At 35.8% G+C, this 23,954-nt stretch overlaps 1 protein-coding gene across 1 annotated transcript; it reads right to left on the reverse strand.

Moving 5' to 3' along the window:
• Positions 1 to 7,978: 7,978 nt before the first annotated feature.
• Positions 7,979 to 12,891, reverse strand: LOC111896566 (3-hydroxy-3-methylglutaryl coenzyme A reductase 2-B). The gene is made up of 4 exons (XM_023892538.3): positions 11,816 to 12,891; positions 10,348 to 10,529; positions 9,909 to 10,255; positions 7,979 to 8,756 (listed from the first exon to the last, which is right to left on the reverse strand). The coding sequence occupies exons 1-4, from the start codon at positions 12,799 to 12,801 to the stop codon at positions 8,511 to 8,513; spliced, it is 1,761 nt and encodes a 586-aa protein (XP_023748306.1). The 5' UTR covers positions 12,802 to 12,891; the 3' UTR covers positions 7,979 to 8,510.
• Positions 12,892 to 23,954: the final 11,063 nt, after the last annotated feature.

A 23,954-nucleotide genomic window follows, 5' to 3' on the forward strand; every position in this document is an offset into this window, starting at 1 on the left:
TAATTAGTATTGATCAAGAATTAATCTAGGATTAATTAAGTGATCAAAAGAAGACTAATTAAATATATGGGTTGATTGTGTAAATCATCCATACTTGTATAGTGGGCTAATGCTCCATGGATAATCAAGTTGGGCTAAAACCCATAGGATGGTCCATGGATGCTCCATGGTGTATTTGAACCCATGGATCCAAGGAAATGGAAAGTCATGACAATTAGGGTTTGCCCTAATTGTAACACTATATAAAGATATTATTCTTGGCAAAATCGGTACTAGTATTATTCTAGAGAGGGCTAGCCGATTTCATGAGTTGTAAGAATTCTCTCAAGTTATTCTAAGTGTTTTGATGATTGTGATTCCATTTGAGGTGTCACACTTGGGGCACTAGGCACTCAAGCTTCATGAAGACATTCTACACCAAAGAGGTATGTATACTATCTTGCTATTGTCATTGTTTTGTATGCTAGATTAGGATAATACCTTGGAAGTTCTTATTTGCATGTATAATAGAGAAAACATAGATCCAAGGTATTTAAGGTTGCATGTACACTTAGGAGTGTTAGAATGCTCAAAAACCCATCACCTAATAGCTTCATGAAAGTCCTTTTTGAGCCATTCTTCAAGCTTGTTTGTGCTTGGTGGGTTGTAATAAGTTGTTAGCCTTTAGATCTAGGCATGATTTAGTCCCTGGAGCTTGGATCTACTACCTTTATGGAGTCTTATTGCATGAAAGTCCTAGATCTACCCCTTTTGGTGCACTTTGAGCCCTAAAACCTTCATTGGTGATCATCTACACGTAAAGTTGGAAACTTTATGTGTAAACCAGGCCCTAGGAACCCAGATCTATGAATGGCATGGACTGGATTCAAGCAAAATCGCGTGTATAGTTTTTGCATGAGGCAGACTCGGCGAGTCGGGTCGCGAGTCCCCGGGTTGTTCCCCTTTTTGTGTTGCAAGTTGGAGTGGTGAGTCATAGGGTACGACTCAGTGGGTCGGAAGCCAGACTCACTCATGAAGTCACTCGGCGAGTCAATGCCATGACTCGGCGAGTTCATGGTAATCTTCTTGTCTCAAGAACAACTCGGCGAGTTGTTCATACAACTCAGCGAGTCACAGCTTAGAGTGTTCTTCGGATGACGATGAACTCGGCGAGTTGTTCATACAACTCGGCGAGTAGGATGAAGGACTATTGGCCTTAGGTATAGAAGAAAAACTCGTCGAGTCTACGCTTAACTCGACGAGTAGAGACGGACTTATGGTCAGGCTAAGGGAAAGGGACTCGGCGAGTTGGCTAGCCAACTCAGTGAGTCTGGTCAACTGGCAGTTGACTGTGACTTGACTCTTGATTTGTAAGGGTAAATGGTCAATTTACCCTGAAATCGGTTAGCAGTATTTGACTAAGGGTTTTGTGGGAATTAGAGCCGGAAGATCTCCGGAGCGGCAGTAGCAGCAGGCAGTCAGTTCCCACGCAGATCAACAGTTACTTTGAGGTGAGTTTCCTTTCGGTAGGAACGGGTCTAAGGCACCAAGGCCGGCCCGTATAGACGAGATGTTAGTACCAGAGTGTGGGCCGAGACCGTATCTCTTGGTTGAGTTGATTATGATATGTGCCAGTATGATAGAGTGGTCTATACTTGTTGTCTGTGTGATACTTGTATATTATGGGTTAGCGGCTAAGTGTGGGCAAGGCCCGTATCTCTCCGAGAGTGGAGTGTGGGCGAGGCCCGTACCTCCCAGATAGTGGAGTGTGGGCGAGGCACGTATCTCTCGGCTAGCGGAGTGTGGGCAAGGCTCGTATCTTCATGAGTGTGGGCAAGGCCCATATCTCCTAGCTGTATGTTGTATGCTTGCATGGTATGAGGTATTATGGGGGAACTCACTATGCTTCATGCTTACAGTTTTCAGTTTTGGTTTCAGGTACCTCTTCGTCGAAGGGGATGGAGCTGGCGCGGTAGGGGTACATCACACACACACACCTGCTTATATTCCGCATTATGACATCTACCTGGGAGATTGTACTCTGATATTTTGTGATTTTGACAATGTTTTCTGACATGCAACATCTTTGTGAAATGAAATGGTTGTTGAATTTCTAAATGTTTTGTTAAGTACACGTTTAAAAACTAAATTTTTGGCTCGTATTTTTGGGACGTTACAAGTGGTCCCTGTTAATGTATGTGTGCTCAAATTGTTTTTAGGGCCATTTTATGTCAATATCCATATAGTTTGTGGCTAACAGTTCCGGTTCCCGATCATTCTATCCCGCACCTGTAGGTTAATCTATCCTTCCAGACTTTTCCATACATCGGTTCTTATCCAAACCTTCAGCCCACACTGCTAACCCCAACTCTGAAATGATGAACACGATTGAAGCCCTAAACCTTTCGATTACCTGGAAATCAACGAGGGGAGGGTGGCGATTGTTACCTACGATGGTAGAAGCAGCGGCGGCAGGAGATGGAGGTCGTCGGTGGCAATAACAACAACTACACCCAACACACTTATCGCTTTCATTTCACACGCACAAACCTCGATTTCGCGTATTCTGTTTGTTGTATATTCTCCTGAATCGATTGCAGGCATAGGATCTCTGGAAATCACACCTTAATTTCTTCAATTTCATCAAGGTTAGTTTTCGATTTTCTATTATTTTCTTCATTTATCCATTTCTTCTTTATTGTTTTCTGTAAATTGTAGGTAAGCAAGGCGGAGGGTCGGGTGGCTCCAGCGCTCCGGCAACGATTCAAACTTGACGAATGATATTGTGATGGCGATTAGGTATAGAAATATGTTCCTCATAAGAGATTTTTTCCCAGTTTCGTTTGTCTCACATTCTGACCTCCATCGCCTTCCTGGTATTGTTCATCGGGTTACCGTGGTCACCGTCACCGCTCTTAACCCAATCGCAGCACCTCTGACCTCCACCGCCTCCATGGTACTGTGCATCTCTTTCTTCCTCTATCTATTCTCGTTATTGCTTGCTCCTTCTATGTTCATCGATGTTCTCCCCCATCTGACTGTCGATTTATGGTTCAACCTCTACACCACCGTTTATTTGTGATTTGTAGGTAACGACTCTTTGATTTTGGATTTGAGCTAAGTTGTACTTCGATTTGGTGTGTAATTTTTCCATTTAGATTTCCATATTGTCAAGAATTTTAAGATTGTTATGCTATCGGATTCTGTTTTTCGGTTATTCGATTGAATTTGGATAGCTAGGCTTACGTTTTTATTATGTTTGCATTTTAGAGGCGTATTTCATCAGTGATTTGAAATTGAATCGATTGATGTTTCCTTCGGGTGTGTGACGAACGTGGTTTGGCTGACGGCTTCCACGTTTTAGAGGCTTATTTCTCTGTTTATGCCGCCTAGAATTCACAGGTCCCTCCTATGTTTTTTAGTTAATGTATGTGATTGAATACATTTCGTTGGATTCTGCTGTTTTTTGTAGCTTCATTTAACACATCTACCGCTTTACTTGATGTGTCTATGAAATCTCTTTTTTGTTTACTTTTCTTTCGTTTTTACGTCTCTTCTTTCATTATATAAAGAATGTAACATTTAATGGTGTCGTCTCCAACATGGCTATTTTACCCTTTCAGCGACTCCGAGTATGTTGTCGTCTCCAACATGGATTTGGGAGTTGGGAAAGATACAATCAACTTTTGGAGGAAAACCACCTCTTATACATTTGGATGGAGCTGTAAGTCTACTACTATAAAAACATTTGTTAAATGTACTATTCGTCAACAATGGTAAAATTAGTTTAAATTGTAGATTCATTTTGTTTAATTTTACCTTAAATCATATGTTAAATGATTTTGTTTTGGCCGTTGATAGAAAACTTGGTTTTTGCTACAGTTGGAATTAGATGATTAGGGTTGGGGTGATGTGTAGTCAATTGGAGCCATTACTGTTATGAAAGGTTATTATACACAGAGTTTGAGTTTCCACTATGATTTGATTATCGTTTTCACTACTCAGATAATTTTATGTGGTTTGAATTGAAATTATATCTTTATAGTTGATAATAATAATAATAATTACTTTTGTTTGAAATTAATGATATTATTATTATTTTAAAATTTATTATTATATATTAGGGTATGGATGGGTAGGAATGTTGAGAATGTATTTGGTTGATCTAGTGGAGAAGTGGTGGCCAACAAACCTAGCTCAGGTTACTCTCTTTAGGTCAGTAACATTTTATTTTATTATTTACAATTAATTAGTTACTATTATATAATAATTAATGATTAATCAATGAATGTATGCATATTCTACTTTGGAAAAAGTCAGGCAATATTTGTATGCCAAATATTCCTTTTGAGAGCTTGAAAAGTTTGTATAGAGAAACTAAAGATATCGGGTCGTCATTTTGAGAATAATAATTAATAACGATAATGAGGACATATATGAATATGTGCCATTCATTGCGCAGTGGTTGCATTATGTATTTATGGATCAATTACAAAATACTCTATTATTGCGTTTTATTTTATTTTATTTTTATTAAAAAAGAATTATTTTTAATTTCATTATATACTTATAAAGCTTGCTTTTTTTCTTAAACCACATTCATTTGAAACTCCCATGTATTTTTTCCTTTCACCACATTCATTTGAAACTCCCATGACTTTTTAATTTCTTTCTAATAATTATTATAAGTTGGTTAATAAGGTTAAATAAATATCAAACATAAAGTGTAATCATATATAAACTAAATTTCAATATTAAAAAAATATATTTACTTCTACTTATAAAGTTTGTTTTTAACTTTTAACATATTATACTTAATTTATTTAGTCTAATATGTTGTATGTAAACCATTATCATTCTAATAAAGCTACAACCTTTGATCAATTTGTATAAAATACTTAAATTGTTAATTTAAATATAACCTTACAGAATCAACTTAAGTATAAATTTTAGTTCAACTTAAATAACCCAAAAAATATTTTGTAAATAGTTAAAAGTGATAAATTGTAGTGTCTTTCTAATAATGATTATAAATTTGTTAATAAGGTTAAATAAGTATCAAACCTAAATTGTAATAAAAAATAAACTAAATTTCAATATTAAAATAATATTTTTTTACTTCTACTTATAAAGTTATGTCTTCAACTTTTAACATATTATACTTAATTTATTAGATTTAATATGTTGTTGTATGTAAACCATTATCAATTTAAAACTACAACTTTTGAACTGTATGGACAAATACTTCAATTGTTAATTTAAATATAACTATACAGGGTCAACATCAATATAAATTTCAGTTCCACTTAAAAAAACCCAAAGAATATTTTGTGAATAGTGAAAAGTGATAAATTGTATTGCTAAATTCAAAAACTAAATTGTAATATCAAGTCACTAAAATATTTCCTAAAGATATTTTTATAATTGTCAAAAGTTTTGAAATAAGTAGCTTAAAATAACTTACATTAACAATAGTTAAAAATAACTCTATATAAATGATTATATTGTTACCTTTAAAATCAAAAAAAAAGTTTGATGTTTTAAATGATACATTGATGAAAATTAAAACGTTAAGCAAATAAATTTTAAAAATGAATTAACAATAACAACAACTCTAAATAATATTAAATCATATATTATATTTAATTTTATTCATAAGTAATCCGCAGGTAGAGGTCATTCAAAAGATTGAGATTATATAGTTTTAATAGATGTATATATTATCATATAATTTAAAATAATCAATATACTATATCAACTTCGTATACGAATTATTATATCAAATTTAACAACGACATTATTGTTATATTTAAAAAAACATATATTTGTAAAGATTTCAGCTATATAGATGCTTTTGCGCAACGCGCGGGCATTCGCCTAGTTTATAATATAGGAGCGAAAAGAGTGTTTATCGGTTTTGAATACAAAAATCTTTGTTGAAGTGGGTTTTCACGAGTTGTCTCCTATGCTTCTGTTTGTTTATGTCTTTTACAGCCTATTAAAAGCCCAATGACACTCTGTGGGGATATTCATGGACAATTTGATGATCTTATGGAGCTTTTAGGATTGGTGGTCTCCTATACTTATTCATGAGAGATTATGTTGATGGTCGCTATTAGTCTGTTGAAACAGTGAGTGTAAGTGTTACAACAATACTTTTTTTGTAAACTTATGAGGGTATTTTTGTAATTTCATTTATTTTCGTACGACAATTTTCTCTATTCAGCCCTTGCTGGCTCTCAAACACCTTTAAAAAATCATATAAGATGTTGTGATTCTCTGAAATTCCCCTTTTGTTGTTCTTCAGGTAAGGAACCTTCTATTTATATTGAAATCAACCGACCAGAGAAAGAAAATGACCTAATGGCCCTTGATCCGTGCATCAACCAATTTAACCTCCTTCACTTAACTAAACCCAATGATTTGCCCTTTCTTTGCATATTTGATCCTTATATGAAGTACACCATAGTTGTATCATTAATCACCATACATTAAGGAAATAAAGATTGTGGTTATTTACAACCGGAGCGAAAATTGTTTACAATTCTTATTTTTTCTATGGAACTAAAACTAGGATGATTAGAATAACAAAGTCAGGGATTACGTGATGTAATTTGGCCCAACTTATCTTTGTACATGTCCAAATGTAATACATATATATATATATATATATATATATATATATATATATATATATATATATTTGTACATGTCCAAATGTAATACATATATATATATATATATATATATATATATATATATATATATATATATATATATATGTATTACATTTGGACATGTACAAAGATAAGTTGGGCCAAATTACATCACGTAATCCCTATAAACAGAAGCTTTATTCCAAAACCTAATTAAAACAACATATAAACACAGTTGACTCTGAAGTTGATGGAATTGAAAATGAAAGAGGTTGGTTTTAGGGACATCCTTTATCTGAATTTTGCAGGTCATCATTTTATGGGCACAATGAGCTTTACACACATATTTCTACCAAACATTACACCTGTCATATATGCCAAAGGTAAATTTTTTTACCTATCCTCTTTGTTCACCGATACAAGTTATTTAAACATTTTCTTTTTATTTTGAATACATACAGACAAAATAAGAGAAATCACACCCAACACACTTATCGCTTTCATTTCACACGCACAAATCTCGATTTCGCGTATTCTGTTTGTTGGTGCAGCTGCGAGCCAAGCAAGCAAGGAAGAGGTAGATACAAGGTCGATATTTGTTGGATAAATATCAAAATCATATTTTATCCAATTTCTCATTTTTGACACTTATCCATGAAGTTTAATGTTCATTTGTACTATGATGTGTACTTTTTACTTCTTTTTCACATGTGCTTCTAAAAAAGGGTTATTCTTCCTACAATTCATGAGCTTCTAAAAAAGGGTTATTCTTCCTACAATTCATGAGCGGGCTCCACCAAGGATTATCATTAGAGATATGAATCTATATAGATGTTTTTGACAAGGATCCCAGTTCATGATAGGCTTGGCTTTCTTCCTCACAATTCACACTTTTGTAACTTTTATAACTTTGGTCTATATGTGGTTTTAAAGAAGCGTTGACTGATTCGATTATTAAAAGACGAAAACTATGGTCAAAACCGAGCCCATTGAACCCCGCGGAGCGGAGTACCCCAGCTAGTTTATATTATTGAGATATAATTTTTTCAAAATGTTAAGAATTCACTAACTTCTTCGTTCATTGTCAACATAGGGATTAATCGATTGACGCCTTCTAACATGCCGAGTAGCACCTAAGGACTAATCGAAGATTAATCGGAGTCTAATCGGGACATACAAAAAAATAGAAAATAATGTTACACATACATAGTTGTAGTTGTAAAAAGAACAAGATTGAATGTGAAATAGATCATTTGCTTTATTCTTTCCGTATCTTTTTTCCAAAACAAGATGGATAAAAGAAAACATAAATTCCAACATATTTAAACTTTTTTCCTAGTAACTATTTTAAGTGTAGATCGATTCACAAGTTCAGAGAAGTATTAAACAAACAAAAGAGTTGAAAAATAAACACAGATACAGACAAGATTGATACAAATAAAATAGAAGCATTTGCACATGCAAACCCTAATGACCAGCAGCAACGTAAAAAACAAGACATGAAAAAACAATACCACACCACAGCCCTAGATTTCTGTGTTTCCTATTGATTCTCCCCACCACCACCACTACACATACACAACCTTTATACACTTGGGAAACAGATCCAAACTCACATGGGAATCTTCAATTAAAAGAATACACAACACTTACACCACTACTTCGTTTCCCTTTTGTTTTCTTCTTTGTCCTCATCATTCACCTCTCCTTAATCCATCCATTATCTACCCTTAGCCACATTTATTCTTTTTTTGTGTTTTTTTAGATATTCTATATATGGTGAACCAGTGTTCATTATAGGGTCCACTTGTTGTGTCGACCCTAATGCATACAAAGGGATCACAAGACAACCAAGTGGCTATATATATGAGACATCTAAGAGGAGGCTAACTTGGACATATCTCTGGTAGATCTGTTGTATTTCATATGACTCTTCACAAGTTGACCTGCTGCTATTGCTGACATGAGAGAGAGCTCACCTGCAAGAACTGAGCCAGCTACTATGGTGGCCAACACCCTTGCGTTTGACCCTGGTTCATCTTTACTTGCACCTTTGACACCTAATAAGTTCAAACATGCTGCTTGTGATGCCAGTTGGGTACCCCCTCCAACTGTTCCAACCTGAATAGAATCAATGAAAAAAAAAAGTAAGCTTTCTTGTTTAATTGAAAAATATTCTCAAGTACAGACAAGAAAAGGTGCAAACTATGACATGCATGTGATCTCATATACTATGTCTTGTGGGTTTTCAGTTTGGATTAAAATAATTCACAAGAATGTCTCTCCACTGTCTTTCCATGTTACAAAAGATAGATTCTTTGTATGTCATTGGACTTTATTATGAGCTTTTAAAAGTACAGGAGTCTCAAAAGATCATAATTAGCTGTATACGAATTACTTAACCAAAAATATTATTTGTTTGGTGTTCTAAGCTATATAAAAATACAATCTAGAATTAAAGAAAGATCAAGACCTAGTTGCGTCATTATCATTCATGTGTTCATATATATTATTTGGGAGTACAAAATCGTAAGAAAACAAGATTCAAATAGTTTCGTGATATATAATCTTTAAAAATATTGAAGGGTCAAACATTAATAACCCACTTGCAAATATAGTCAAGAAAGGATCACTTTCTTGATCACAAGAAAGCTCCAATAAAATTATGTACAACACGATAGTCGAATTGGTGCAGTTATTTAATCTTTTCTTAAGCCAGTAAGTTATTACTACTTTTGAAAAATCTATGAAATTTGGAATGGAACATAAAATAATCCAAAGTACAAAAGCTAAAACAATGGTTTTTATATATATTTTGAGTAACTTTCTACAATAATTATAAAATACGTTTTAATAAAATATTAGTTAATTCAAAATAATCAACAAGAAGCAGCTAACAATAATACTTTAAAAATCATTTGATCTTCTTCTCCATCTTTTCAGATCAAGGTAGTTGATTAGTAGTACCAATTAGTGAACACACATCTTTTGAAAAGCCAACGCGTAACTAATCATTAAATGCATATACTTTCTCAATCATATAAAGTATACATGATTTGATTTGGTTTGATTGATGGAAAATGTCTTGACTAGATATACATATACTCGATCTTACCATATATACGTACCCTATAATTAAACTTATGAATTCTCACGGGTCCACATCAATAGTACTATAACTTCATTAATTAACAATCACCATAACATATGTCAATTTTTTAGCATGAAAATAAAGTTAAACACAAACAAAAACAAAGTATATATATTACGTACCTCAATGGAAGGCATGGTGACTGATACATGAAGATCTTTACCACCATTAACAGCTTCCATCATTGTGATACAGTGAGAGCTCTCAACATTCTGAGCTGGATCTTGACCTGTGGCTAAGTACACAGCCGAGACTATATTGCTAGCATGCGCATTGAAACCTCCAAGTGCACCAGCCATGGCAGATCCTGTAAGATTCTTGAGCATGTTTAGTTCAACTAAAGAAGCAACACTCGTTTTCAACACCTTTTGGACCACGTCTTCTTTGATCACTGCCTCACAAACCACAGATTTCCCACGACCTTCTATCCAGTTCACTGCAGCAGGTTTCTTGTCGGAGCAATAGTTTCCTATAATATATATTGTAACAAACATATATAAATTTTTGTTGTATATAATAAAAACTTCATGAGGGATTATAAATTATAGTTATTAAATATACCAGAGATGCCCATGACGTCCATATCGGGGAAATCAGTTTGAAGGAAATCAAGAACATTTTGGACACCTTTTGAGACCATGTTCATTCCCATGGCGTCACCGGTGCTGCAACAAAACCTTATGTAAAGATTCTTGCCGGCGATTGCACATCGTATGCTTTGTAGTCTTCCAAATCTGCTTGATCTGTAAAAAAAAAAAAAAACAATTTTTTATTTAGTTGAAAAGGCTGTAGTATTCCATATGTTTCTAGATGCTTATTTTGGAATAAAATAGTGTGACATAAACATGTAAAAAACAACAGGAGTAACGTTTATTTTATAGTTTGATCAATATTTGAATATGAAATATCTAGAATTTTGGACAAAAGTATAAAATCATTTATCATAAAGTTAAAATAATCAATCTTTATGTTAAAAATATGTCTAAAATAAATTTAAATCAAGCAATGAATATGAATCACGTTCAAACGTCGACTGGCTGAGTCATGAACGCGCATCGATTTCTGTGTACACCTACCCACCTCTCATTCTTGCCTTTTTACTTTTTTTAATTTTTGTTTTAACTTATTATTGTTTAACTTTTTGCTTTAAACTTTAGAAATGTATTGATCTGTTACCTTTCAATGGTAATGAATATGTTTGTATCTGACAATTTAATTAACATTTGAAATTCATGTAATATAATTCATAGAAAATTTTTATTTACTTCGAATTTAATACGAAAATGAAAGGTTAACAAAAAGGAATACGTAATTTGGTAACTACACATACCGACTTATTAATCAGCCAAACAAACAGGGTAAGGATAAACGACACTTTTAGCTTATAGTGAAGTTGTTTGGGCTTCTTATAGTCTCTTTATATTTATTGTCTCTACATATTAATGACTTTCTCTCATGTACTGTCGAATAGACAATTGTCAACGAGCAATTTAATTAAAGGAGGACCAAATATATTAACTAATAAGCATCGGTTTCATCATACAAACTTTATATATATTCATAAAGGTTCTTGATTTATCAAAAAATTGACATACTATCTAGATTTTAAAAAGCATACTCCATTGTGTAAAAATATAAAATCATACAAGATTCATTAGGAAAGGTATAGGATTAAATATGATTTTTGAGATAATTTAAAAAAAAAAAAAAAAACAGAACTTTTGAATATTCTAAAAAGGTATATGATGTAATCGTTTAAGAAAAACTATTTGAGAGTACATCTTTTAAAAGCTTGGTAGTTCATAACACAAAAACCTAATACTATTGTTTTTTATCATGTAAAAAATTAATATTTGATAAAATTATTATGATTAGTTTTTATTTTTATTTTTATTTTAGTAAAAGATATTCTGAATATTATATGATTCTAATCAGATAAATTATAAATGCCTGTTTAAATACTTGGATTTAAAATAATAATAATAATAAATGAGAAAATACGTTACGAGATTTAAACAAAAGCACTGACTTGTTAAACATAACGGCAAGAGTGTCGAAATTCAACGGATCTTCCAAGAACATCTTCAACTCCGCCGCCCTCTTTGCGCTGCCGAACCTCACCACCGGCGCCCTTGTCATCCCATCTTTCAGCAGCATACAGGTGGCGCCACCGGAGACATAGATAGCTTTGCATCCTCTGTTGGTGCTAGCAACAAGACACCCCTCCGTCGTCGCCATTGGAACGGAAAACTCCGCCCCATTCAAAAGCAATGGCCCTGCAATCCCTACCGGAATCTGAATATACCCCACCGGCATCTCACAGCACTGCCCCAAAATGGAATCGTAATCAAACCCTTCAAGAGGCAACCCGGATAAAGATTTCCCGGTTATCCTCTGAAGAGCCTCCCGTCGTACTGCTGCCGCCCTTTTGCTGTCTCCGAGTTTTGACTCGAGGGAATACGACGGAACTGAACCTGCGACCACCATCTTCACGATTTCCTCATCTTCCTCCGATGTGTGCTCAATGGCGGGTGGTGGTTTCTTCTTCTCCACAACGCTTTCCGCCACATCCGTCGTGGGCATAATGTGGGGAACCAAGGCTTGCCCGCATGGCTTAACAGGCTTATCATCGTCGATCATGAGTTGATCTGAATTATCATCTTCAATTTCCCACGAATCAGGTGAAGGACGGATAACAGATTGCACGAAATCGATGCCGAAGAAGCCAAGGAGGTAGATGACTGAGGCGACGAGGGAGACAAGGGCGGCGAGTTCCGACAAGGTGACGACATGAAGAGGGACGGAGTTACGGATCTTCTCACGCCATCTATGAAGGAGGAAGTACATGACGGAGAAGAAAAGAGTGAAGAAGAGGCCATTGGTAAGGTAAAGTGGGAGTGGGAGGGCGTCGGAGGCTTTTGGTTGGTTGTGGGGTTTTAGAAGTTCGCCGGCGGTATGTGATTTCACCGATCGGTGGTGCGATTGATGCTTGATCGGACGCCGGCGAACGTCCATTTTAGATCGTGGGTAAGATCTGAAACCGGAGAGAGGTGGTGTCAGTAGATTGTTAAGGGAGGTTTGGCCGTGTGGATGGTGGAATGAAGGTGTAGAAGTAATTTATAGAGAGGGACAGATAGAAAAACATGAAGCCCATGTACCACGTGTGCTTCAAATAATAGCAACTTCCATTCCATTTACTAAAATTACATCACGATCCTTCGATCTTTCACTTTTTTACCTTTTAAAATTACTATAATTTTCTCATCTTCTTATATATGTCTTTTATCGCCTTCATCCTCGGCATTTCATGTGCAAAATATCATAAAATCAAATATAATCACAAAACCAAATTAACCAAAACCACCCAAGGTCGGATATTTACGTTTACACAATATAGAAACCAAAGCCTCATCCGATATACTTGCCACAGTTGCTCTTCTTATTCTCACCCTCCTCAATCTTGGTTGCCACCAAAAACCAACAACACTCATCAAGGGTTTTGATTCTTGTATATGGTTCAATAGTCTGGCTATTATTGCAATTGCTAGGTTTGCACCTATTGCAAACATATTTTCATTGTACATATAAGATGTTATTGCAAGGTTTGCACCTATTGCAAACATATTTTCATTGTACATACAAGGTGTTGTTTAGTTCATAGAGTTAGAGTTAGAGTTCAAATTGGATTGAAATTGAAATTCCAAATGCAAAAGAAATTTGTCCAAGAGCATATTCTGTTTGGTTGAAAGAAAATGGAATTTGAATTAATTTCAGATTGTGTTTGGTTTGCAAGAAATGAAATTGGAATCTATGTAAAATAATATATTTGTCACTTTTGTCTGTTTTGTTCACTTTTATTTTGTTTTCTAACTTATATGTAAAGATATATTATATAAATTATAAAAATAGTATATATATATTTTATTGATTGAACATTCATATCAATATATTACGAAAATCATGTTAATAAACATTATAACTTATGTAACGCCATGTTTCGGATCGTTATGTAATTCATGATAGTGGGTCGTAATTCGATGATGTTTAGACCTTGGGGATTTAAGGAGGTAATGATTGGGCCTTGTTGGAAGATGAAATTCTTGGTTATGGGATCTAGACCTTGATTTATGTGTTTGGAACCAAGGTTGGGTTAGGGAAAGATAAGTGCCAGACTGCTTGTTAGGGTTTTGATTTTAATTTTGATTTGTGGTGGGCCAAAAGTAACAAGATAGAAATGTAGAACTCTTCAAGACCTTTCCGTGGATATAAAGAATGCCAAAAACAAAATTGTAATGAAAAAGTTATGATTGTTTAAAGTTTTAGTTGGAAATGACAACATTGTTTTATGTTGGGTGTACTTCAGGTGAACGTGGGGCATAGATCGATTAAATGAGACAGGGACCCAAGTGTGTACGTTGGGTGTACAGTAGCCGGACTCAAACACTAATTTTTAGGGTTTGAACCATATTTAAGCATCATTAACTCTTGGAACCATCCCCATATTCAGCCTCCATCCCCCTCAACCTGTAATCTCGAAACCATATCCTTCATTTGAGTATTCTTGAGCATTTTTTGTGATCTTCTGGTGTTTTTGGGTGTTTTGAAGAAGAAGAAGTTTGGTGGTGGAACACTGGTGGAGTTGGAGCTTGTAGATCTAGATTCCACTTCTTCTTGGCAAGCTTCTAGGGGTAAAAGTTCTTACCTTGATGATTATCTTGCTAGATCTTGCATATCGTTAGATGTATAAGCTTTTTAGTCCCATACGATGATTTTTATGAGTAAATGTTATTCCATAGGTCTTGAGTTGTTCTTTTGAGGTTTCTGAGGTCCCTTGTTCAGAAAGTTTGCATCTTTATAGTTAGATCTAGGATTTTGAACTCTTGGAGCCATGCAAAGGCTTAAAGTTATCAACTTTATGGATTAAGACCTTCATTAGAAGTGGATTAGAGCTTTGGATGTTGTGTATTAAGGGATTAAGCCCATAATTGTGAGAATGGGAAGTTGGTCAGTATGTCGGGCGTATAGAAGAGTACGTTGCATGTACGTGATCTCAATCCCGTTTCTTTTTTTATGGCCCTTGGGTACGCAAGGCGTACGGATGAGGTACCGTTAGCATACTCCCTGAAGTGGGTTTTTGGGCGTTTTGAATTATTTTAGGGTTTGGATTGTTATTGGGCTTAACCTTGAGAGGGTAAAATGGTATTTTAGCCTAGGAATCGGGATTAAGGATTAAGGTCCTGATTATGGTTTATGACATAATTATTAATTAGGTTTTATTTGATTATGATTAGTGGGGGAATTATTCCAGTTCAGTAGCCCGAGAGTTTATTATCAGCGGATCGAGGTGAGTTTTCTCACTATACTATGTTGAATGCTAGTTGCTTTTGTGATGATTTTATGGAAGACCAGGTGGTGGCCCCTGGCATATGTATGAAACACCAGGATATGGCTCCTGCATTTATACTTTATATGTTTGATGTCTTTGTGATATATGCATGGAAGACCTGGGGTTTGGCCTTGGGCATCGGCTCGTAAGACCGGGATTTGGTTCCTAGTAGGAAAGACCATGGTATGACCCATGGAAGGAAGACTATAATTATTGCAGCAACATCAAGTGATAATATTCAAAACATTAGAGTACAATTATTTCAAATGCAGAAATCATGAGGGCATGATGTTGTGCCATTAGGTCGGGCCCTTCCCTTTCGAATCAGAAGTACCTGAAACGATAAACATAAACTGTAAGCACAAAGCTTAGTGTGTTCTCCAAAATACCACATACACAAAGCATACAAGTGTCATGGGCTACCCCCATGATATTTCCTTGCAATGTCGAGGGCCAAATCTCGGTCTTACATACAAATGCCAAGGCTACCCCTATGGTCTTTCCTTGCAATGCCGAGGGCCAAATCCCGGTCTTACATACAAGTTTTCACGGGCCAGATCCTTGTCTTTCATACAATTGTCAAGGGCCAAATCCTGGTCTTTCATACAAACATCACAGATACAACTAGCATTCCACATAACAAGTAATGAGTCGGCATTGGTGCCTTCGACCCATGGACATAATGAGAAACTCACCTCATAAACAGATAAGCAAACTGAATAGCACGCTACTACAAGATCAACTCTACCAATCACCTTAATAAATTCAAGGACACAATCTCAACATATAGGTCAAAATACCTGAAATACCCTTAGGTCAAACCCTAGTAAAATCCAAGTCAAAGTCAACTGAGTCAACCAAGTTGACTTAGTGAGTACGCGGGGCGTACTACGTGGTTGACCAGGGATCGGGGAACTGACCACGTACGCGCAACGTACCCCTTTGTACGCCCAACGTACGCGACTGCTTTCCACTTAAGCCATTAAGTGCTTATTTGTTAAGCATTTACGTCTAAAATTCAGATCTAGGCCCAAAAGGATGTCTTTAACCATAAAGTTTCCAACTTTATGGTTTACCATGGATATTAAGACCTTAGCTCCAAAAACCCTAAATTTTTACCCATTAAGAACTCAAATGTATAGCCAACTTAACTGGAATGGGCACATAAATGTCAACACGACATGTTATAAACCTCTAATTGTGTGCTAGTGATGAAATACATGTTTTTTATTCTTGATTACTTCTTGAAACCCTTTCAGGATCTTTTAGACTCCCACTGTCTCCTTGACCTATACGACTTTCTTGCCAAATATTCAAGAGATAGTGTGGATTCTAATCAAGACAGACGCTTAACACAATTAGCCTTAGTTGGTCTTTGTTTTATCCAAAACATCACAACTTACCAATTTCAACTGTACAAGAGTAGAAAACTGTTACTCTTACATTTGACAAGTGTTTTAAACCTTCTTTAAGACATGTCACTCAAGTTACAATCTTAGAGTATAACTCTATGAATTGTTTTTGGAATGAAGTATGAATCATCTTCTTGATTTAACCACTTCAATAATTCGTAACTCCTCTTCTTAACTATCATAATGCACTTAGAGGATGAATTGTGATAAGGTCTCAAAATCATTAAGATGATCTTAAAACATGATACTAACATACTCTCCCATCTTTTCAGATTTGAGAAACTTTTATCCTTCTGCCTAATTTGATTCTTCTTATGCATTTTTTTCACACATTGAAAATTTTCCAATGTTTCAGAATTATACTTAAGCTTTTAAGTATAATCATATTTACTAAACCTTAGTAAATCATGACGAATAGTCTTATCTATCTTTTGTGGTGGACTTTGACAAGTGCACAAGAAAGTGTACTTGATCCCTTAGTCCTTCTCTTGAGTCACATATACATGTGACCATAGAACTAGTCTTAATTTTCCAAAGTTGAAAATTCTCATACATCACACTAAACACCTTGTATGATTCCAAGTTTCGTTCCAATTGAAAATTGGGTGATGAGAATCTTTCATTACTTGGTAAATTTAGACACTACTACAAATGAAAGAATGAAATTCATATTTATAATATTGCTATAAACATACAAACATCAAGTTTTCATGAATCTTTCCTTACTTAGGGTAATGTTCGTATTACATGTTTCCTAGCAATCTATCATAACTCCTAAGAGTAGCTCAAGAATCAGATCTTCAATCAAGCGATAGAAATCCATCTTCGCGATCAAATTCAGCATACTCTTTCTTTAAGTTTCCTTCCCTTTGCTTGATCCTGCTAAATATCAAAATGCAACCGAGTCACATTTTGTATTAAGAATCATCAACAGGGAACTTAACATAGTTAGATAGTGGACTTTACCTGAAGTAGAGTCAAACTTATTGACTTTACCAGCCTTATGATCTTTCGGGTAAATTTGGCAGCTTCGTAACCAATGCTCTTTTCTTTTGGCAATAGAACCATATGGATCCTTTGGGAATGGTACATGGGATAATCTCAGACTTAGCCTTTCTCTTTACCATTTGGTCAACCGAGTTGACTATGGCCGATCCCTTTCCATTGGGAAGAGAATGCTTTTTCTGGATTTCCAGTGTCACCATTTTCAATGTCCATAAAGTCTTGGGAAGTCGATCTTCTAATCAAATTTTCTTTACTAGCCTTCCAAATCATTGTTGATTCAGCAGCACCAAGCAAATAGATAAGATCATTAAGGGTCTTGTCATAGTCTGTTTCATAGGAGTCCCAAACGAACTCACTATGTGACTTAGAAAGTGATTGAACCACTAACTTTCTCAAGACTTTGACACCCAACTCTCCCGGCTTGTCAGCATGTGACTTCATCTCCAAGATGTGATCACACCAAGACCTTGCCTTGCTAATAGGGCTTGAGTGACCTTGAACTTGTGGGTTAGGGAGAATTGTTGGAGGAGGTGGAGGAAGTGAAGTTCCAAGATATTTGGGAAGATCATAGATGTCTGAACTAGACATCTTTTGGGAGATATTCAAGATAGCTGATTTAAAGTCCTTAATATAACACCCAATATGAAATATTAAGGCTAGGACCCAACAAACTATTTTATAACTTGGAATAGGGATGCCGTAATCCAAGCTATAGAATATTTGAAGGTAGGTGAATGACGATTCACCAATTTCCACCATGAAAAAACGAAATAAATTATTAGGTTTTAATTGGTTTTGAAACTCCTAGTTCTTTTGAGATTCATTGAACTTTTCAATGGTATGTTTCAATCTCGAGTGTGACCTTCGGGTTTTGTGACTGGGATGCCGAGGATCACAAAACAAGGTGTGAAGTAACCATGCAAATTACTTGGTACCCTTAAGTGTTTACCCCTCAATCGATGTGCCGGTTAACCACACACGCTCCATCGATACTATGATAAACATTAAGTTACCCTTTGCCTATCTTGTTAAATACGAGATAGTGTGCCGGTTAACCACACACGCTCCACTAACCGACTTAAACAAAGTGCAAAGTGTAATTTCATGGATTAGCACCTTATTCACATTTTTCCTAAGTAACTAAGATTGGGTATTTATAAAAGGTTTAGTTACTTAGTATTTATCATTAATACTTTTAATGAAGGGAGAATTTATAGTCTTTGTCCTACCCGTTCGGCTAATGACCCTCCGCCAGTCAAGGAAGCGGTGGGTGAGAGTGGACACTAGACATGCACAAAGACCCGATCCGATCCGATCCGATCCGGATCCGGATCCGATCCGGTTTGATTATGACACGCCCAATCCGATTCAGCATTTAATCCGAACCGGTTTCAAACCGGTTTTGACCGGTTTTCCGAGCCCCGCATCCGATTCGGTGTAATCCGATCCGGATCCGATCCGATCCGAAATCCGATCCGATTTTCTCTATTTTTTTTTAAATACACATTTTTTGGACTTCAAATATAACACAAAATGCAACATGGGTACATTAAAATAGTTAAAACATACATCAAACGTCGAATTAGAAAGAGTTTTTAAACTAGTTAAATAATAATAATAATAAAGTGGCGTTATAACATTTAGCCAAATGGAAATAGTTTTTGTGGTCTTCCACTTCGTGTCGCCTTCATTGAATTATTCTTCAACCGCCACGCAAGTAACTAGGGGTCTCATCAATGTCATATTCTTCATCCCCATCTTCATCTTCGACTTCATCGTCATCGTCTTCGTCTTCCGGAGGTGTTGATAAGCCTTGTGCATATTCTTCATCCATGATCTCCGGTTCAACATTTTGTGATAGTGGGCCTTCTAGTGATGCCAAGTGTTGTATACGTTCCACAGAATCCAAGTAATCCTTCAAGCAAATGCAAACCTCTACCGCAACCGGGGTAAGATTCGTCCTCAACTTTGATAAAACTCTTCCACTAAAAGAAAAAGCGGATTCCGAAGCTACCGTGGAAGCTTGGACGGTTAGTAAATCACGGGCCATGACGGAGAGAATAGGAAATTGTGCTTCCTTTTCTCTCCACCAAGCCAAAAGATCCAAAATTTTAAATTGTGGTGCACTCATGAATTTTAAAAAGTTTGAACCCATATAAACTCCAAGTTCGCTACTAGGCGTTAAATGTGCGTGCTCTTTTGTTTTGCTCCTCCAAAAGGTAGTTATAGAGGTCGATATGAAAATCCGTTCGACCCCCACCACTACCCGATGCACCGCTAGTAGAGTCGGTTAAACTTGCAAAAGTGTTTGACATATTGCCATATTTTGTAGCGTAAATGTCAAACAAATTAGTAAAAGTATCATTAAAAATGTTTATTTGGTTACAAATGTAGTTTGAGTTATCTTTGTGCAAATTTAAAGACATAGCAATTTTGGTAATCAAAGTCTCTACACCCGTAACATTGATACATGGGTTTAATGTTGCGGCACAAGTAAAAAGTGGTGGCATTTCTTTGAAATATTTGACTAGTTTTTGTCTCATTGGTCTCGTAACCAAAACAAATATTTCACTTCTTTGTTCAAAACGTTCCAATTGTGCGGACATCAACCATAATTCATTTAGTAACAACGGACTTGTAGGGTAATACACACCCGATAGAAAAGTGGTTGATTGTTTAAAAACTTTTAACATTTCCACAAACTCTTCCATCAAATCCCAATCATAATCCAAAACCGGGTTTTTTCCTTTTGAAATTGTGTCGTAAAATAATTGCAAAGCGATTCTTTGACGTGTCAAACTTTCAAACATCATGCATGTTGAACTCCATCTAGTGTCACAATCCCAATGAGGACTATATGGAGTTACGTTAATGGAAATGGCAAACTTTCGATATTTTTCCATTGTAGCTTTATTTTTTCCAAAAACTCTAGTTAACACAGTTTTGAATTTTTCAATCGTCGAATCTATCATTTTTAAACCATCTTGTACCGCAAGATTAATAATGTGACAAACACATCTAGTATGAAAAAACGAGCCATCCAAAATAGGTTTATATTTTGCAATTAATCTTTTTGCCGCGGCGGTATTATTACTTGCATTGTCAAACGAAATAGAGAAGATTTTGTCGCGTAAATTATAAGTCTCTATAACGATTACTAAAATTGCAAATAATCTTGCCCCCGTGTGAGGATGCGCAAAAAGTTCAAAAGCAATAACTCGTTTGTTCATTACCCAAGTAGAGGGATCTATCAAATGTGCCGTGACACAAAGATAGCTTTTGGGACAACTACCGGCGGAGGACCAAACGTCACAGGTTAAAGAAACACCGGTTTTTATATTTAAAAATCCCAATTGCATATCTTTTTTGGCTATATCCCAATACTTTAAAGCATCACGTCTAAGAGAAGTGCGACTTACTTGCCGGTATTGCGGTTGCATTTTTTCCCGCAAAATCCTTGTTAATCGTGGGTTGTCGAAGTGGTTGAAAGGATAGCCCTCTTGAATCACGAACTTGCAAAAGCTTTCACAAAGGTCATCATTGTTGTAAATGAAGATCGACCCGTCGGGAGTAATATTTGGTTGACTTGGATCGCTTTGACCTTTTACAGCCGGACAAGTTTTTGTTGTATGACTCCTTAACGTGCTATTGCCATCTTTTCCCAAAAACATTCCGCACTTCTTGCATCTCGCTTTTTCCTTCCCGTTCGACAACAAACACAAATCGTAATGTTCCCACACTTCTTTACTCCGAGTGGTTGGTATGATTTTAACCACCGTTGCATCCGAATCTTGACCCGCGGTTGAATTTCTCGAGCTCATTTTTTTGAGTATTATGAGAATAAGTAGTAAATTTTTTGTGTAAAATTGAAATGTAGCAAATGAAAGGTATATATAGACAAAACTGTAAGATTGGTCCCTGTGGTATTCAAAAAACTTTGGATAGGGTCCAAAAAGTTTCTCACTTGCATAGAAGGTCCAAAATCAAGGTTTTTCTGTGTTTTTAGTCCAAAAAAACTTAAAATGACGGTTATACCCTTTTAATTTCTTTTTTATATTTTTTTTAATTTTCAAATACTACTTTAATTTAAAAATAAATAGAAAAGGAAATAATTCTCTCTCTCTCTCTCTCTCTCTCTCTCTCTCTCTCTCTCTCTCTCGTTTCTACACCATCAGCGAGAAAAAAGGGGGAACCGGCAACCCTCATCCACCCCTCCTTCCTGTCAATTGGAAATAACCAAACACCCTGAGTATCGTCACTTCCTTCGGCTGCTACTTCGGTGTTTCTTTCCCTTTGCCCCTCATGTTTTGCCAACGGAATAGAAGGAGAACAACCAAGGAGGCCACCGGAGCAGCCCCCTCGCTGTAATAGTCACCCAACAGCGTAAGCCACCTTCATTTTCTTCTTTCATTTTAGCGATGGACCAAAACTCCATCGAACCACCCATTTTGTGCTTTTGCTCTTCTTCTTTCTCCCTTCGATCCAATCAGTTCCCTTTCCCCCTCGATTTGGGGCCGCCGGCGACAAGCGAAGAACCTAGGGGAGTTCGTCGGAGATCGACTCCTTCTCGCGATCTGTTTGACCAACAGATCACCACCTTGACTGCTTCTTCTATTTTTGTTCTTTCTTACTTCTCCCAATCAGTGAAGATGAAGAGTAAACCCACAAAGGGTCGTCGGTCTTGACAGACCCCCTTGCCCCTCCTTGCGATTTCCCATTTGCACCTCAGCTCCCTTCAATTTGCCTTTCGTTCGTGTGTATTTAGGTTTTGTGGATTCCAGATTTGGTACTAGATAATAGATTCCAGGTGGGGTGATTCAATGATGAGGAGAAAAGGAAGCAAAGATCAAGTTGATGGTGACGCTTGATTTTTTGATGAGTTACAGGTAGTGGGTTATGTTCTCCGATGACGAAAATCACCAACCATCGTGATACCTTCTGGGAGAGAGACATTGACTAAGGTTGAGAGGGGAAATGTTGTAGTTGGCCCAAATGTTGTAGGTTCTTGATTTCTCTTTAGATTCTTGAGACTCCGGCAGTTCCCATGCTCACCTGTTTCCAGTGAGTTTGTCGGAGTTAAAATCAAGACTTTGGAGGTTGCCAATGGAGACGAGATGGGAAGTTCTTCAGTTGAGAGAGAGAGAGAGAGAAAGAGAGAGAGAGTGTGTGTGTAGGGTAAGATTTTTTTTTTAATTATTTAAATACCAAAATAAATAAAGAAAAAAGAAAAAAGAAATGGAAAAGGGTAAAACCGACTTTTCAAGTTTTTTTGGACCAAAAACAATGAAAAACCTTGATTTTGGACCTTCGGTGCAAGCTGAAAACTTTTTGGACCCCATCCAAAGATTTTTGCAAACCACAAGGATCAAATTTGCAATTTTGTCGTATATATAGGTGTTTAGAAGTGCCAAAAAGTCAAAAAAAGTCAAAGTAGCCGTTTTTTTTAAGTTCTAACGGCTAGTTTAAAAAAAAAAATCGAATTTTCCCGTTTTTTAACGGTAACAAAAAAATCCGGTTTCAAACCGGTTTTGGATCCGGTTCGGTCAAAATCCGGTTCTCGATCCGAGGGTCTAATCCGATTCGCCATCCGAAGTCCCGATCCGGTTTCAATCCGGTGGCCCGTTCAATCCGATCTGGTTCGGTCAAAACCGGTTTTGACCAAATCCGGTTTTCGGATCGGATCGGATCCTATAGCCCAAACCGGTTTTTGTGTGCATGTCTAGTGGACACCCATTAAACTGCAATTTTATAGGCAACAACCTTATACCCTCCCTTATAGACCGGCTTCATAAATGAGGCCTACTAATGGTAAGACCGACTTTACTCTTATATATATATATATATATATATATATATATATATATATATATATATATATATATATATATTATTAGCTTATAATATTATAAAGTATAAGGGTTGAATTTTAACTTTTAAAATTCTAAGGGCTATCTTGGAATTAAAGTATTCATAAGTGAAAACTTTTCAAATTCCAAAACTTGAGGGCAAGTTTTGAAACTATTCAAAACTAATTAATTCCATAACTTATGAGTTTAAAGTAGTTTTAATTAAAAGACTCTTTAAGTTCCATAACTCGAGGACAAGTTATGGAAGACTTTAAACTAATAAAAGAATGTAACTTTTCTTTATTTTGTAACTTATGGAATTAATTAAGGTGACACATTTTATTACTTAATGAAATGACTAGTTACACAAACACATTTTAGAATCAACTTTTAGATTAAAATGGATTGAAAACAACTATTCAATTAACCTTTCTAGTAATCTAAGCAACTCATATGAACAAAGATAATTCACATCAAACTTTTCCATGTAATTAGAAATACTCTTAAACTAATACAAAA

Source organism: Lactuca sativa, chromosome 3 (assembly GCF_002870075.4).
Source record: "Lactuca sativa cultivar Salinas chromosome 3, Lsat_Salinas_v11, whole genome shotgun sequence".
NCBI lineage: Eukaryota > Viridiplantae > Streptophyta > Magnoliopsida > Asterales > Asteraceae > Lactuca > Lactuca sativa.

Coding starts and splice junctions, on each gene's coding strand:
- LOC111896566 (XM_023892538.3), bottom strand. CDS start 12,801: ATGGACGTTCGCCGGCGTCCGATCAAGCATCAATCGCACCACCGATCG. Junction 10,530..11,815: donor CTTGCCGTTATGTTTAACAA/GTCAGTGCTTTT, acceptor TTTTTTTTACAG/ATCAAGCAGATTTGGAAGAC. Junction 10,256..10,347: donor GGACGTCATGGGCATCTCTG/GTATATTTAATA, acceptor TATATATTATAG/GAAACTATTGCTCCGACAAG.